Source organism: Elephas maximus, chromosome 15 (genome assembly GCF_024166365.1).
Source record: "Elephas maximus indicus isolate mEleMax1 chromosome 15, mEleMax1 primary haplotype, whole genome shotgun sequence".
NCBI lineage: Eukaryota > Metazoa > Chordata > Mammalia > Proboscidea > Elephantidae > Elephas > Elephas maximus.
The window spans coordinates 43,413,948-43,431,087 of record NC_064833.1 but is presented as its reverse complement, the minus strand read 5'-3'; the positions used below and the strand labels follow the sequence as shown (position 1 = coordinate 43,431,087).

General features: G+C 35.9%; 1 protein-coding gene across 3 annotated transcripts in view; it reads right to left on the bottom strand.

Annotated features, from left to right (window-relative positions):
* The window catches only part of STK3 (serine/threonine kinase 3), a 310,488-nt gene that overhangs the window by 131,217 nt on the left and 162,131 nt on the right, over positions 1 to 17,140 (bottom strand). For all 3 annotated transcript variants that reach the window (XM_049854459.1, XM_049854460.1, XM_049854461.1), the window contains one exon: positions 2,493 to 2,630. In XM_049854459.1, coding sequence (XP_049710416.1) covers positions 2,493 to 2,630 — 138 coding nt within the window. The remainder of the gene's footprint in view (positions 1 to 2,492; positions 2,631 to 17,140) is intronic.

Sequence of the window (17,140 nt, the reverse complement as noted above, 5' to 3'; positions counted from 1 at the left end):
GCCTTGTTTTGGGTTGAATAATTTAGATATAGAAATACAGATAATATTACCAATAGGTCCTTGATTTATACATTCCAAATTCCTTTGAAATGCTGACAATATTTAAAGATATTTTATTTTTAAAAATAATGTTCGTACATGACACAAAAGTCAAAAGACTTAACGCAAAAGGACAAATACTGTATGATCCCACTTAAATGAAATATCTAAAATAGGCAAATGTATAGAGACCAAAGTTTATTAGTGGTTACCAGGGATGTGAGGAGTGGAAAAGGTGAGTCATTTCTTAGGGGCACTGAGCTTCTGTTAATGGTGACAGAATAATTTGGAAGCAGATAGTAGTGATGGTTAAGTAACATAATAAATGTAATCATTGTCACTGTATTGTACATGTTAAAAATGTTGAATCGGCAAATGTTCTGTTAATTATATTTTTACAATAATTTTTTTTTTAATTCAAAAGACTCATAAAGAATATTCAGTGAAAAATCAGTCTCTACTCCACTCTTGCCTCTCAGCCATAGAATTACTTTCTGTGGAGGCCAGTTATTTGCTTATTTTTCTGGAGATTTTTCATTACAAGAATTGACATATGCATATATAAGTAGTCCCCAATTTAGGATGCCTTCGGGTTACGATGAACTGCACTTAAATGATCATGCTTTTTTTTTTTTTGTACTTTGTTGTTAGTAGTATGTACAACATACAATTTTGTGGACATAATTTGCTGTTATGATTCTCAGATGTTCACTTGCAGTTGGTCTATTTTATGATTTATTGTTCAAAGCAATACTGCATAGATTTAAATTCAGAGCTTCAGCTGTTTGAAAACATGGACCCAAAGCTAATTGCTTTGCTAATGCTGATAGGCAGATTTGGGAAGTAGTGAGATGCTATTGTGAAATACATGAAGGAAAAAAAAGGACCATACAAACGACTCTCACAAGTTTTCTGACTAGAAAACACCATCCCCATTTCCAGGGATAATCCAGAACCTTCCACAAGTGGAGTTATTACCCCAACTGACAAAATGCCAACATCATCCAACTCTTCTTCATTGTTGCAGTAAATTTTTATAATTTGTGTATTTTTTAAGCATGTATGTCTGTATTAAAATATATTTATAAATTTATATGTAATGCTTCCAGCCTCCAAGGACAAACATCAGATTTATAAAGATACTGATAATAAAAGGCAATAATAACGAAAACTTAAAAAGAAAAAAAAAAGGAGTATCCGACTTACGTCAGAACCAACTTAGGACAGAGTCATCAGAACGGAACACCCTTTTAAGTCAGGGACCACACGTATACATACATCTGTGTGTGTAAGTGTGTGCATTTTACCAATACCTCCTCCTGATGAACCTTAGGCTCATTTCTTGAGAGGCTATTTCTAGACAATCAATGACAGATATTTAAATTGATTCTAACCTTTTGCTATTATAGCATTCTGTCATTTTTTTTTTTACTCTTATTTCACGTATGGTTTTTTTTCTGTAGAATAAATTCACAGAAATCAAATTGTTGGATCAAAAAATATGTGATTTTTTAAAGATATTCCTGAATTGCCTTCCATGAAGTTTGAGTACCAGGTTACACTTTAGTAAAAATAAACACTGTATTTAAGAGCCTGTTTCCACACACTTCTCAACAAATACTTTTTAAAAATTGCACCCTGGAAAATAACTTTTTTAAGAACCATGATTTGAGTACTTTTGTCACTTAACAAAAATCATTTTCCATATATGAAGTTTCATCAGTGAGTGGCACTTTCTTACTTGCTTAGAGGTCTGAGGAAATTCTGTTGGGAAAATAAAGGCTCAACAAATATTTATTTTAAGTATTAACAACGGCACTGGGTGCTGGGATTAAATTATTTCTATTTACATCAAATTTCAAGGAAGATAAAAATCCTCCTGATACTCTGAATACAAAGTCTACTTGTAGCAGCGACACTGAAACTCTTCTTTTTCAGGTAATCCTGAAACTAGTATTTACAACTTGAGAGATTCTTTTCAAGGAGTTCAGGAATCGTGTATTTATACATCTTATACTGGAGCAGAAAAGTCACAAGAAAAAGACTGGCTCAAGGAATAATAATAAAGAAAAAGCCATGAAGAACAGTAACAACGGAGACAAGCATTCATTCTGAAATGTTTCAAAAATCTGAGGACCCACTGTAAGTTTCATTTTCAAAACAACTTTAGAGAGAATGAGTTAACGACAACAAAAACAAAAACAAATAAGGTAAAACAAAGGAAAAAGGTAAAAGATTGAGCTTGGAAAAGAGAAAATGAGAAAAGAGAACAAACAAAAGAAACATGGTGTGTGTGTGTGTGTGTGTGTGTGTGTGTGTCTTATCAATATATGTTTCCTGGAGAAGTTTACATCATTAGAAATTAGTTATTAAACTCATGGCAATTCTGGCCTATGTCAGAAAGCTAAAAAGCAGGAACAAATCACCCTTCCCATGCAGGCACAAGCACTGACCTGTAAAAGTTGTGTTGCAGTAGCTCTCTGCTCAGGACTCTTCACTAGGCACTTTTTAACAAAATCGGTGAAATCATCAGACCAAAGCTCTGGCTTCCTGAATGTTGGTGGTGGATTTGTGGGAATCATAAAAATAGCCTAGTGAAAATGAAATATCCAAAAGGCACAGTAAGAATCATAATAGCACAACCAAATAAACAAATCTCTTTATCTACCTTTTTATCAGGCTCTAAATCTGAAAAACAAATTTAAGCTGTTCTAGGATTTCCAGTAAGATTACAATTCAGGAAGCAAATCCATCTGCTACTAATGTAACCATTTCCCATTAAATTTCCTCTATTTGAATTGCAGCTCATTGAGCACATCATTCTTTATTTTATCTATTATTTTTTATCAGTCTCCAGAGAAGACTTGGCATTTCTGACCCTTTCACCAAACTAAAGACACTTCCTAGTTAAACAGATATATCCTCAAATTTTGTTATTGCAGGCCAGGTTTACTTCCCATTTCAATTTTACATAAGCATTGTTGCTCAAAATGGCTAACGGCAGTCCAATTTGCTTCTGAAATCCAGAATATTTAAGTATAAATAAAATTACTGCTATGATTTGAAACAGTATTTGAGAGAGCTAAGACTTTCATTTCTCTTTCTAAATATAGGAGTCGGGATTATAGATGAAAAGTTTCAAAGGTCATGTACCACTTTATTTTTTGAAAAGATAGTATATTCGGATAGTTCAAAATTCAAAAGGCATGAAGTCTCCATCTCACTCTTGTACCTCAAGCCACCCAGGCATCTATGTTTCAACCAAGAGAATTCATCCCTAGTGTCCTTAGGAAATCATTGCATGTAACAAGTAAACTTCTCTCCTAGGTGTCTAGAACAGCTCCTGATAAAATGCCATTATTAAACATCAATTTTCTTTGAAAAGATACAGAATATATGAAAACAATAGTAAACTGATAAAACCAAAAACCAAACCCAGTGCTGTTGAGTCGATTCCAACTCATAGTGACCCTACAGGACAGAGTAGAACTGCCCCATAGGGTTTCTAAGGAGTGCCTGGTGGATCTGAACTGCCGACCTTTTGGTTAGCAGCTGTAGCTCTTAACTACTACACCACCAGGGCTTCTAAGCACTCAATACATGCCAGTTATTACTATTTTCATTCCCATAGTTATTTTAAAAAAAGACCAGAGGCAAACACAGTAGTGACAAAAAATTTTCCAAGTAAAATGAATTGGAGCATATTATAAATAACTATAGTGTAACAGGAGCCCTGGTGGTGCAGTGGTTAAGACCTCGACTGCTAACTGAGCAGTTTCAATCCACCAGTGGCTCCTTGGAAACCCTATGGAGCAGTTCTACTCTGTCCTATAGGGTCACTATGAGTTGGAATCAACTCGACAGCAACAAGTTTGATTTGGTTTTTGGTAGTTTAACAAAGGAGCCCTGATGGCAGAGTGGTATAAGCCATCGATTGCTAACCATAAGGTTGGCAGTTCAAAGTCACCAGCAGCTCCATGAGAGAAAAATGTGGCAGTCTGCTTCCACAGAGATTTACAGCCTTGGAAACCCTGTGGCGTCACTACGAGTCAGACTCAACTCAATGGCAGTGGGTCTGGTTTTGGGGTTTGTGGTTTAACAGATAAGTTTATATAATTATACAATCAACACAGTAGGTAAGATAAGGGGGAAAATGGCCTTTTGATAATGTTAACATATTCCTATGCAGCACACAAACATGGACTTCACAAAGATGTATTCGGGGTGTAGCATCCAAAAAAAGCTCCCTTTCTACGCTGCAATTCTTTCTAACTTTTCAGAAGAGAGGTATCTATCTCTGTTCTCGCCTCATTTTTTCACCTGGTTTTGATAGTCCTCTTGTTTTATTTACAAACAAACGGAATGTACATAAACTTCTGCTCATTCTTCTTAATGTATAAAGAAGATAAAGATGGCAATACCTCAAACTACAATGACAATACTTGAAAACTAAGTTTTTTTTTAACCACTGAAAGAGACTAACCGTATTTTTTAAATGTCTGCTTATATAGGGAGAAAATGCCAAAACTGTAGACAAAGTAATGAAGACAACACATTCTGGGGGAACCAACTGTTATATAGTTCTTTGATATGAATTGTTTCACCTTTCACTGGATCTGTATTAACTATTCAGAAGTTATTAACAAGTTATCTTAGAATCACAGAATTTTCATAGCAAAAGACATAGGAGAGATCATTTAACCCAATTCCCTCATTTTACAGAAAAGGGACCCAAAGCCCAGAGAGGTTAAGAACTTAAAATTTCAGATCTACAAAAAGGCCTTCATTTAAAAGATTAACAAAGTATTCTAATGATTCCATCTAAAGAAGCAAGAAGGTGACGAACAAAGCAAAGAGAGTTTACTAAATCTAAACAAATAGACCCAGTAATAAAAGGATAGAAGAGATGATAAATGATGATCCTGTTTTCAACATATACTTCTGCCCAATTCCTGCTCTTACTAAGAGGGGAAGAAAGCATAAGCAAGTTTTAAGCTTTTACAATATGGCAGAGACAGGAAAGAACTTAAAACTTACCACAATCAAAACTGTGATGGTTGACAAAACTGAAGACCATTCAGTCAAATATGAATGAAGGTAAAATAAAAAGTAATTAATCCAGTTCAGAAATCTTTGTTGAGAGCTACTATGCACAGAGCATGGCGTTAGGCATTATGTGGAGCTCAAAGATGTAGCACGAAATAAAGTCACTGCACTTAAGAAACTTCTAACCTAGTTTGGTGATGAAAGGATGAACAATGCGAGATTTAAAGAATACTGTTAAAAAAGGAGATATGTTTTAAGGCATAAACATGAGAGGGTCATTCTTCTTCGACGAAAGAGCGTAAGGAGAAGTGAGAGAGCAGAATAAGGCGCTTGGGAGAAGCAGAGAACAAGGTGATTCACTCTATAAGGGATTAGGGAAAGAAAAGATCTGAAACAAAATGAAAGATATAGAGTTCCACACTAAGAAGTTTGGTCTGCAAAGAACGTACACAACTGAAAGAGGGTTTTTTTTGTTTGTTTTTTTCTGTTTTTTCCTTTTAACCAGAATGTTATTCTGATTAAATATCTTAGGTTTATGACCCAAGAAGTTTATTAGGAAAAAAAAAAAACTGGAAACACTGTAAATATGGAATAGAGAGGGCTGATATAGATGTCCCAACATGAGTTGTAAGGAGTTCAAAGTAGGATGGTAACTACAGGAATGAAATGGAAGGAATAAAGCATGAAACACTTCCAAAGAAGAATCCTAATCATGATGTTTAACCCAAAAAAACCAAACCCACTGCCGTCAAGTCAATTCCGACTCCTAGCGATGCTACAGGACAGAGTAGAACTGCCCCATAAAGCTTCCAAGAAGCGCCTGGTGGATTTGAACTGTGGACCTCTTGGTTAGCAGTTGTAGCACTTAACCACTACGCCACCAGGGTCTCCACGATGATGTTTAGGAGGGGTGAAAAAAGGAAAGAGTGAACAATTACGTTAGAATTCAAGAAATAAAAAACAGACCTCTAAATTGCAAGGCAGTCAGGTAGTCTAACAATTCACTATGCCAGTCATTTGAATGCTCTCAGAGCACGCAGCAATTTACTACAATGTGTTATCACTGCGTTCTAACTTGGAAAGTGATCCAAAGGACCTTCTGTGAACAAAGCAGTGAAGACTCAATATCCAAGTCTGTTGATTCAAACTGGTTTGTTCCCATTCAAGTCCCTGCTGAGAATCTGCCTTGCTGACTAGTTCCCCGGTGATGCTAATGCTGCTGGTTAGGGACCAATTCTGAGAACCACTAATACAGCAGTGGGTCTCACAATTTTTTATCCGTGAGAATCATCTGTGGATCTTGTTAAAATGTAGATTCTACTTCAGTACACCTAGGGTAGAAATGCAAATTCTCAGCAGGGGTTATAACTGAACTACTCAGTTTGAAGCCCTGCTTGATTCTAGGGTAAGAGTTAATCTTTTTATCAATATATGCATCTTCTTTCAAACAGGGCAAGTCCTTTAACGAATGAGAACATTCTTACACATCTTACATCATATTATACATATTACATCTAAGATAGTCCTTCAAAAGCACCCTAGCAGTACTATAACACAAGAAGCATCTCTCAGTCAAACAAGTATTTATCAAGCACTGCCTGTGTGTTCAGAACTATCCTCTAAGAGAGAGTCAGCAAACTGTCAAGCCACGAGCCAAACTGCACCACTGGATGTATTCTGTTCAGGTGACATAGTGCTCAAATTCCCACAAGTTAAGAATCTGCTGGAATTGGGTTGATTTTACCTGGGATGTGTGTTTTTCTTTTCACATGGGCCCCATCTAGCCTGTTCAATCATCTACTTCACCTAATTGGTATTTTAGGTATCCGACCATGTAAACCTTGCTATTAAACCCAGTGCCGTCGTCTATTACAGATTTAAAAATAAGATACGTATCTCTGACCAGTGGAGCTCACAGTCAACTTGTGGAGAGAAAAAAACGAACACATATGAAACAAATGGCAAACAATGGAGTGCCAAACAATGAAATTCTGCCTGTAAATAGCCTGATTATTTGAACTCTCATTTCTGCAAAACAGTTCAAAGCACCTACCTAAGCCCCTATATAGACTGATTTCAAACTGCAGGTAAATGACACTAGATTGTCTAGATAAGTGTTGTCCATCTGCACTTCTGTTACAAACTGATGGATAACAACTCAGTGATTTATGTCCTTGAAGCTAATGCTCTCCTTTGAACTTTGAGCCAATGAGTTCCAGTCTTATCTTCAGATAATCTTAACATATAAGGCTCACCTCAGCAGTAGCTATTAGAAACCCAAGGATAAAAAGCTTAACTCTAACTCTTATTTACCCAGTACTGTCATAAAGTGAACCTAAAATGTTCACATCCTATTCTCAAACAAGCATTGAACTGCAGCATACAGCTCAAACAATGAGCTACCAAAATGTAGGGAACCTGAAGTCTCCAGGAAAACTACCATACCTTTTATTTCCATTTTTTAGGTTAGATAATCAACTACAAACTAATAGGTTTTCTCAGACTTTACTTTGTTCAATTAATTAAACAGCCTAGTCATGAGCTGATTAGGTAATAGGCCCTGATGTAGAAAGTTTTGGCAATCAATGGTTAGCTTTTAGACTAACAATTCACTCCTTTCCTTGCCACCAACCAAATCACATGGACACACATTACAATCATATAGCTTATCTTATCTCAAACACCATTTTGATTCAAGAATGTTAGTACAATAAAGGATATGATTATCCTTGTGTTTGTCTCTATACAATGTGTTGCTTAACTACATATTGAACCTCTGATTAAGTGTTTAAAAGAACTCCCCTGACCACAAGAAATGTAAGTGCCTCAAAACAACTAATTAACTTCATGCCTGGAATTCCATGCCTTAGACTCCAAGAACACCGGGATCCAGAAAGAGCTGTGCTGAGAAGCTGTAATGCCTGAACTTGATCATCTCCGTGAAGCGAGTCAACACATATGTCTGAAGCTCAGGTAGCTGGATTTGTGAACGTACAGAAGCAGTGAGCATGCTGGAATAACAAAGAAATCTGTGCCACTTTTCAAGAACCTCAGGTATATGAGCAAAAGGTTATCTTCATAACAAATAAAAGATAAAGGATGAGAAGGTACTTAATAAAACTGAAAAGTACTATACAAACATAGTTGTTTCCTGACAGCGAACATAATACATGGGTAGCAAGCTACTAAATCAAATTAAAAAATATTTTACAAAAAAGGAAATACGGTAATAATAACAATTTTTTAAAGTCCACTACAAATAAGATAGCGAACATTACAATGGATGAAACAAGCACTGGACCTGGGAGTCAGAAAAACAGGCTTCAGTCCTAAATCACCCCTGACTGATGATGCTGCTCTTAGAACTTACTTAGGCTTGTGAGCCTCAGGTTTTTTCCATATAAGCCAGGATACTGGCCTGGATGCTTTTCAGGTTTTCTTTGATGTGGTGATACCCATGTGAAATTGTGCACTAGAGATTAGTAAGTAAGCATGAGTGAGCCTGTGCATACCTTGCTTATTGGGTAATCCATCCTTGTAGACAAGTATTAAGCAAGTATTAAATTGTTATTTAGAAAGGAGAAAGAGGTAGGGAGGAGGGGAAAGGACAACAAAAGGCCTGCTAGATGTTGATATAAAAATATAAATTTTTATCACCACTCCTTCAAAATCAAATTTGAAATACAAGAGATTTTGAAGAGAATATGAACATCTGGAGTGAACCTTACAACTAAAGTACAGTTTCTACAGTGAGCACAGGGTCAAAGTATCGGGAGCATGACCTCACAGCTCACTTCAGCTCCAGTAAGAGGAACTTCAGTAATCATTAATCTAGCCAATAAAGGCTAGTTTGCCTGCCTGGGAACCAAATTAAGGGAGCGGGTTCAGCTGGTGCCCTGACAGTACAGAGTGATTAAGAGAATAAGCTCTAGAAGGCATGCCAGTTCTAGATGGCACTTGGTGCAATGATACTATCATTAATAGCTACCTGACCCATGTAACTTCTCTATACCTTTGTTTCCAAGCCTCGTACAGAGGTAATAATTGTATCTGCCTCTCAGGGATTGTTCTGAAGTGTAAATGGATTAAAACATGTAAAATATTTAAAAGAGTGCCTACAACATTGTAAATACTCAATAAAAAAAAAAAAAAAAAAACCCAGTGCTGTCCAGTCAATTCTAACTCATACTCAATAAATATTAGCTATTATTAGCACAGTCATTAAAGCAATAAACTGCTAACCAAAAGGTTGGTAGTTTGAAACCACCAGCGGTTCTGCAGGAGGCAGATGTGGCAGTCTGCTTTCACAAAAATTTACAGCCTTGGAAACCCCATGAGGTTGCTAAGAGTGGGAATTGACTTGACGGCAGTAGGTTTGGTTGGTGGGTATTGTTAACCCAATTTTACCACTAAAACCAAAAACAAAAAAACGGTTATCCAAGGTGACAGAGCTCAGAAAGCTGCTGTCAGAACTGGAACTCAGGTCTATCCAGCTGCCTCACCTTACCTCTTTATTTCCATTAAGTTTCTACCACAGATAATTCTTTAGTAAGATAAAGCCTCTGTCACACATTTGCAAACTGAAATTTTCAGTTTCCAGAAAAGAAAATGAAAACCTATGTGCACAAACAGTTTTACTTTGTGTAAGTGGAAAATTGCAATAAAAAAATACCAAGAAACTGAGGAATAGCTAAGGGAACTAGTATATATCAATAAAATGGAATAACATATTGCCATAAAAAGTGACAAATATGTAAACTGTAAAACTACTATGAGATATCTTTTTAAAAACTGAAAATGAGAACACGAAGCAATACAGAATGACTATCTTTACATAAGAATGACAAGTATGCAGTAATAAAAAGAGATAGTATAGAATCTCAAAAATTGAAAGTGTCAATTCATAACAACTACTTACAAGATTGCCTGAAATTCCCTTTTAATTTTTATTGTAATGGACACTATATATATAACTTTAAAATTACATTAGCAATTGAATAAAGGCTTCATTTAAGACCACTGCTTAAGTTATCCCCCATTCCAGTCTGTCTCAGCAACCATTCCTCCCACATGCCCAATTTAATTCCCAATACCTTTGACTGCTTCCAGTTAAATCTTAATTATCTTTCAATATTGAAATATAATGTCCCTTAATACAATTCAACAATAAAATGTAGTTACAGAGGAAATCAAAGGTGAAAAAGACAAGAGTTTGGCACTTAAGGAACTTTATCATTCTGCTCTCTCAGATCCTCCGTATTAGAATTCCTGTAACCAATTCAACTAACTTTTTTGAGCACATAAAATCTATCCATACCTGCAATGTAAGAATTTCTTCAAGAAGCTTGGAGTCTAACAGGTAGGGCAATGCATATTAGATTATTTCAATAAAATAGTGTAAGTGCTAAAATAGATGGGAGCAAGGGACATTATAGATGGCTCAGCCCAAATGGATGATTACAGAGAAAATGAGACTTAAGGTGAATCCTAAAGAAAGGGTGAATTAGAGAGATACAAAGAGACCACCCGCATGTTCAAAGATGTGAGGTCTGAAATATTATGGGGTCTGTGTGGCATGGGGCAGGGAAATTTCAAGGTGAGACTGAGGTATCTAATTGGTCCATAAAGAAAGAACCACTCACAGACTAATAGGGCCATGTCAAAAGACGTTGTCCAAATCTATAGAACTCAGCTCCATCCATAAAAGATTCTGATTTAATTGGACTGGGATAGGGACCAGGCACAGTATTTTTTTATGTCTCTGAAGTGATTCTAATGTGTAACCAGTATTTAGAATCACTGTTCAGAAGCATAAAATACAAATATTATCTCTCTGTATACCTCAACTTCAGCACTTTCCATATTTTATCTTATATTCTGGTTAGATATAAACTCATTCTAAATGCCCTGGATAACATGAAAACTTGTTAAAGGCATAAATAGTATCTTATCAAGTCTTGAATCACCCACACCATTAAGCATAGTTACTTCTGCACAATAAAATCTAAGTTGATATTGAGTGTTGATATAAAGACGTCCAGTTAAATACAGTAACTTAAACATGGTGGTTTACCTCAGCTCCTTCCCCAAAATCCTTCTAAAGAACAAGAATTAAAAAAGGCTTAATCTCCGAAGAGAGGAGGAAAATAGGAAACAAGAGACAGCCAAAAAAAATTCTGGACACAGAAACCAGACAAATGAGCAGTAAGTGACTTAAAAGATCTGAGATAGCTAGACTCTCAGCCCGCAGGAAGAGAAACCAATGTGAGGCATGTCAGTTCCCACCACAACAGGAAAAAAGGCTAAGAAACTGGAAGCGCTAAAACTGTGCTCCTTGAAGAAACGGCATATTTCAGGGCTCTGACAGGTGAGCCCGGGGCAAGCTCTTGGACCAGAAAGTAAGGAAGCACTCAAAGATTAATGATCCCATTAATGATCATGTCAAAAGGACACAAGATTGGCCAAATTTAGGGTATTGTGAGCATCAAAATAATAATAATGATGACTGTAACTGATAATAGTATATTGAATAAAATAAAAATCAATTAGTCTACAGTGATATTTTTAAAAGGGAGTTTTGGAAAAGCTATTTTTTTTTTATTCTTTATAGAAAAATACCAAATACACAATGAATGAAATAATTAGAATATCACCATCTTGCACGCTCAATGTAATTACTGATATTCATTGTGCACTGAATAAGAAATGCTACTCCCTGTGAACTTATCTGAGTAGCCAACTGACTGTCCGCAGGGAACACACAGCTTTGCTGCAAGTATTATATTTACACTATATCACTGATTGCCTAAACTTCTACACTGGCAAAAAAAAAAAAAGAGAGCCCTGATAATAACAAAGCAGTTTAAGTTATATACCTCAAAATACTGTAATGGAAAAAAGTCTTACCAAGAGTTGTGAATAAAGATCAGTAGTTACAAATGTTAAATTAGTTTGGAGATACAGCTCTTTAATTTTAAATTTTAGATTATTACAAGGCAATTTAAACAGTATAGCGCCTCTTTGAAAAAGAGATATTATCTCAGTTATTTAAATAAAGTATCTCACTCGGAATACGGTATTTTTTGTACCTTACTCTGCATGAGCGGTAACACTAAATGCTGAATCATACACATTTACACATTATACAAGAACAAAACACAAGGTAAGACCATGAAGAAAGAATATTCTAAAAGTTTAGAAAAAACAGGAAGGCTTACACAGTACAAAAACATCAGTAAATGAAACTGAAAAATAAGGCTGATGAACTAATTGGTTTACATGTACCAAAAATCTTAAGGGAAGATAAAATATCATTAATAACTGGCATATGTTAGTCAAACTAACCACAAGCATTTTCAGAACAATTTCAGATGCATGATAAAATCCAGAATCCAGAAAAAATTATTTCAAAATAAATTGCTGTAGGAATACAAGGGCAAATTTCTAAAAAGAAGTACCAATATTCCCAACCACAGAATCTATGTGGAATGTACCAAAATCTTTCAACACAGAAACAAACAGTAAGATTACAAAATGTAAAAAAAGGAAAATCTTATATATAAGATCCAGGAGATACCACATATTATCCTTTGATCAGAAAATTAAAGAAATAAATTCATCTAGTCATTAGTAGCTTTCTATCATCTGTTAAAAGGGCTTCTAGAACAAGAAGTTCACAAGACTATGAAACGCTATTAAAAGATCAGAATACTATGTACAACAGCAGTAATGCCTGGTTTCATTCTGCCAAAATGCAACAATAATACAAGTCAATACAATATAAATCAATAGTATCCATACTTATTATCAAACCCATTGCTACCATTTGTGGGGCCTCGGGCAAGGAAATAAATGGGAGATTGGTGGCCTACGGCTTAATTACCTTCTATTCCCACCTCTGACTCCTGGAACATCCAAACCCACAAACCTCATCCCAATGCCTCTGCCACCACATGCCAGCCCTCTAACAGCTATCCCCTCCCATCCTTGACATAGTCCAGTCTGCCTCATGAGAACAATCCCAGGAAAGAGGCCTGCACAGCTTTAGGGCAATCTGGACAGGGAATTCTGCAATCACAGACGCTCTCAAGCATAATCTAGGAGGGGATGACACAGGCTCTGGCACAGGGAAGTAGCATGGCCAAAGCAACACCAGCACGGGGGGCTTCTGAAGCATGAGCTCTGGGCAAAGGTGCCAGTTATCCAGGTGTAGAACTACCTACGATGGACAAGCCATCCTCAAAATTACTATTTGGCATAAAATCACCATAAAAACCTAGTCACCATAACTACAGCAAAAAGAATGATTTCACAATTTATCACCAACCAAAGTGCAAAAACTGTGTTATTATAGAACAATGATATTTAAGCAGGTAATCAAAACTTAAGAAACCGTGAACTGGTTAATACCAATTATAAATGTCACTCAACCTCCAATCATATCTAACAGAGATTGCAAAACTTAGGCAGATGCTTACACAAAGGCCTATGAACCCAAACAGATACTAAAAGCTACGTTAAAGCTAAAGAAGCAAAGGTCAACATAAAGCTCCTGCGATTGAATTAAGATAAAACAATAAGCTAATCCTAATGTACCAAGAGCGTCACGCAATAAATGAGGTTCTGGTCTGAGAACAGTGTAATGCCCAGTACAAATTAATTTAACAAAACAGTATTAATAGAATAAAATCAATCTAAAATAGGATTAAGGAAAACTAAAATTAATGAACAAGGAATTAATTTTATAAAGAACAGAAAGAAAAAAACAACAGAAAACTTGGAAAGTCTATAATCAAAAAAAAAAAAAAGCAGATCTCAGGAATTCAGTGTGAAATTTTATGAAATAAATGATAAAGTTTTTACAGAACAGAATTTGTCAATATGATTCCTCAACCTTGCCTTGGGAAAAAAATGAGTTAATCTTCAGCCTTGGTCATCTACAAGGGTCAAATAAAAAAACAGGTCAGCAGATTCTAACAAAAGTTAATGAAAATGGTAAAAACATTTATTAGTTCCTGACTTCATATTCTTTAAGAAGTCCTGATGATTCACAAACAACCGTCCAACTCCAAACACTAGGCCTGTGATTCTCAACATTGGCTACATATTAGAATTTCCTGGAGAAATTTTTTATTCTGATAACCTGGACCGAGCCCAAAGAATCTGGTCTGGGATGGAGCCTAGGTTTTTTATTTTATTTTATTTTATTTTAACTTCCTAGATGAGGCTAGCCAGAGTCAAAAAGCACTATGTGAAGCAAACAAAAAACTCTTATGTACCCACAGTATCTACTTCAAACTCCCAGTTCCCTTAACAGGACTTTTCAGCACCTGTTAAGTTACACTTTGTATGCGTGTAATTTATTGTCTCTCCCAACTAGAATATAAGCACCTTAAAATATTGGAACTTTGTTTCATTCACTGCTGTATCCCAGTGCATGAGAACAGAGTCAGAGCAGGCACTCAATAAATACGGGATGAATTAATAAACTACAAATTCAGCTTTTCTGTGTTTTGCTAAGATTTTCAATTTCCAAAAAGAGGGATTTAGACTTAATGACCTCTAAGACACCTGTGCAGCATTAAAATCTATAAATCTAGCAAAGAGACAGAACTGGATAGCTAATGGTGAAGTATAAAAATATAAGCTGGCCGTCTCAGAAAAGATGGAAGACTTGACAGTAAATGATTAACTACCAAAAGAATAAAGTAGATATGAGAGATTTCAACCAAATGAACACACCTTGAGAGAATAATAGGTATGTATAAATAAATATGAAAAACTTTATAGAAAAACTAGATAATTAAGCACAGAGAACAGGACTATCTTGCCAAGATTTGCTATCATTGGCAAACATCCATATTAAACTTCCCCAATTCCAGATACAAATGGAATTGTGAATTTGGCAACTCACTGGAGAGAAAGACTGTAAGTACAATCTGGGTTCACATTAAAGTTACCTCATTCTTCTCAACTTAGATCTGACCCAAAGGAAAATTTTTAACAGATTCTGTTGGACAAGTGCCATAATACACTCAGTAGAGTTCAAAATTAGCATTTTAGATGGCAACCTAAAGGATTTCTATCCTTTTCCTTCCCTAAAACCAAACTGGACTAAAAGTAAAATACAGTGGATTATGAATATAAAGTTGATTATTGAAAGAAATATTTTGTCAAAGAAAAAGCAAATTATAACACCAGTCCTTCTGTCTTATTTCTTTTGATTTCATTCATGCAGTGCCTCACCCAGGGCTGAACACATGGTAGCACTCAAGCTATTAACTACAAGAGAGAAATAATGTTCTCCTTTTCTTTCAAGTTTTAGCCAAATTCGGTGACACACAATAGAGATATATCCACCTCAATCTTCCTAGTTATTAAAAATTGCAAATAAAAATTATATACTCCAAATTTTTATATAAATGTATTAATCATGCATTTAATACCTATCACAAAGCACTGGGACAGATACCGTACGCAAGATAAAAGTTATACTGGCTGGTGAAGAAGGCAGACAAACTACAATACAGTGTGACAAATTCTATCTTTTGGGATCAACAGGGTGTAAAGGAAGCCCCTTAGAAAGAGGAAAGACTCCCAGGCCAGAATGTGTGGAGAAAATACAGGCTTGGAGAAATAACGCTAAGCAAAGGGCAGAGGTAGAACCTAAAGGTACCTACAAACGACAGTGTAACTAAAGGAAATAGGATATTACAAGAATAAAGAGGTAGCCGGGGCCCGAGGCCTTGTATGACCCTTAAGAATTTGGCTCTTAACATAGAGACAAACGAAAGGATTTTTTTTTTTTTAAAATGGGGAATATTTTAAGTAGGGGTGTAATATAATGTTTTCCATTTTAGAATGATCAATCATTGTTTTCCCAAGCATGATGAAGGATACTTGGGAAAAAGGGCGAGACTGAAGACTATTAGATCAGTTAGAAGGCTGATGGAGAAACCCAGAAGAAAAAAATTATGAGGTCTGCAATAAGAGAATAAACATATAGTTGAAAAAAGAAGAGGATATATATATATACATGAAAGATTAAAGAAGTAACATAAATGGGAATTGTGAACAGTGAAAATTTGAACTCGCTCACTGGCAGGTGAATTGGACAAAATGGAAAGGAAATGAGTGACTGCAGCATCAGCAGGACTTCGTGACTGACAAAAGGTGGAGGACTAGACAGAGGGAGGACACTTCAGATTTTCAACTTGGCAACTGGTTGGATGGTAGTGCTGTTGGGCATGACAGAAAGTACATAGGTAGGAACAAGTCAGATGTGAAAGCAGATTTCAGGATGTTGTATGTGAAGTGTCTCACGACAGTACAGAAAAGATCTTCAGTGGATAAACAGAAATGAGTCTACAGCTCGAGAGAGACAAGAGTTTCAGATTCCACAGGTCTGGGATAGGACCCAAAATTTTGCATTTCTAACCAGTTCCCGGAATCCCTGGTGCCATAGTAGTTAAGTGCTATGGCTGCTAAGCAAAAGGTCAGCAGTTCAAATCCACCAGGCGCTCCTTGGAAACTCTCTGGGGCAGTTCTATTCTGTCCTATAGAGTCGTTATGAGTTGGAATCGACTTGACGGCAATTAATTTGGTTTGGTTTTGGTTAACCAGTTCCCAGAAGATGCTTACGCTGTTGGTCCAAGGACCATATTTTAACAACTACTACCTTATAACTCCGTAAGGATTAAGTGGTATAAATATAAAAACACCTGGCATATGGTAAGCAGCCAATAAGTAGTACCTGCAATTAATAATAATAAATATAAGGATGACTGCTGTCTACATTATCTGCATAATTTCTTAGATTTAACATCAATTTCTACCAAAAAAACCCATAAAATTAACAGGACATTTTAAGAACACAATAATCTGCCTATCAACTTTATCTGTTTCTGATGTCTTTCCTCCACACTGCTTACAAAACAGCCTTTCTAAAATGCAAATCTATGTATCAGCCCCTATTTGAAAGCATTCTTTCACCCATCCCTTACAGATAAAGTACACTTCTTAGCACGGCTTACAGGCCCCTTTGCTCAAGAGCCAT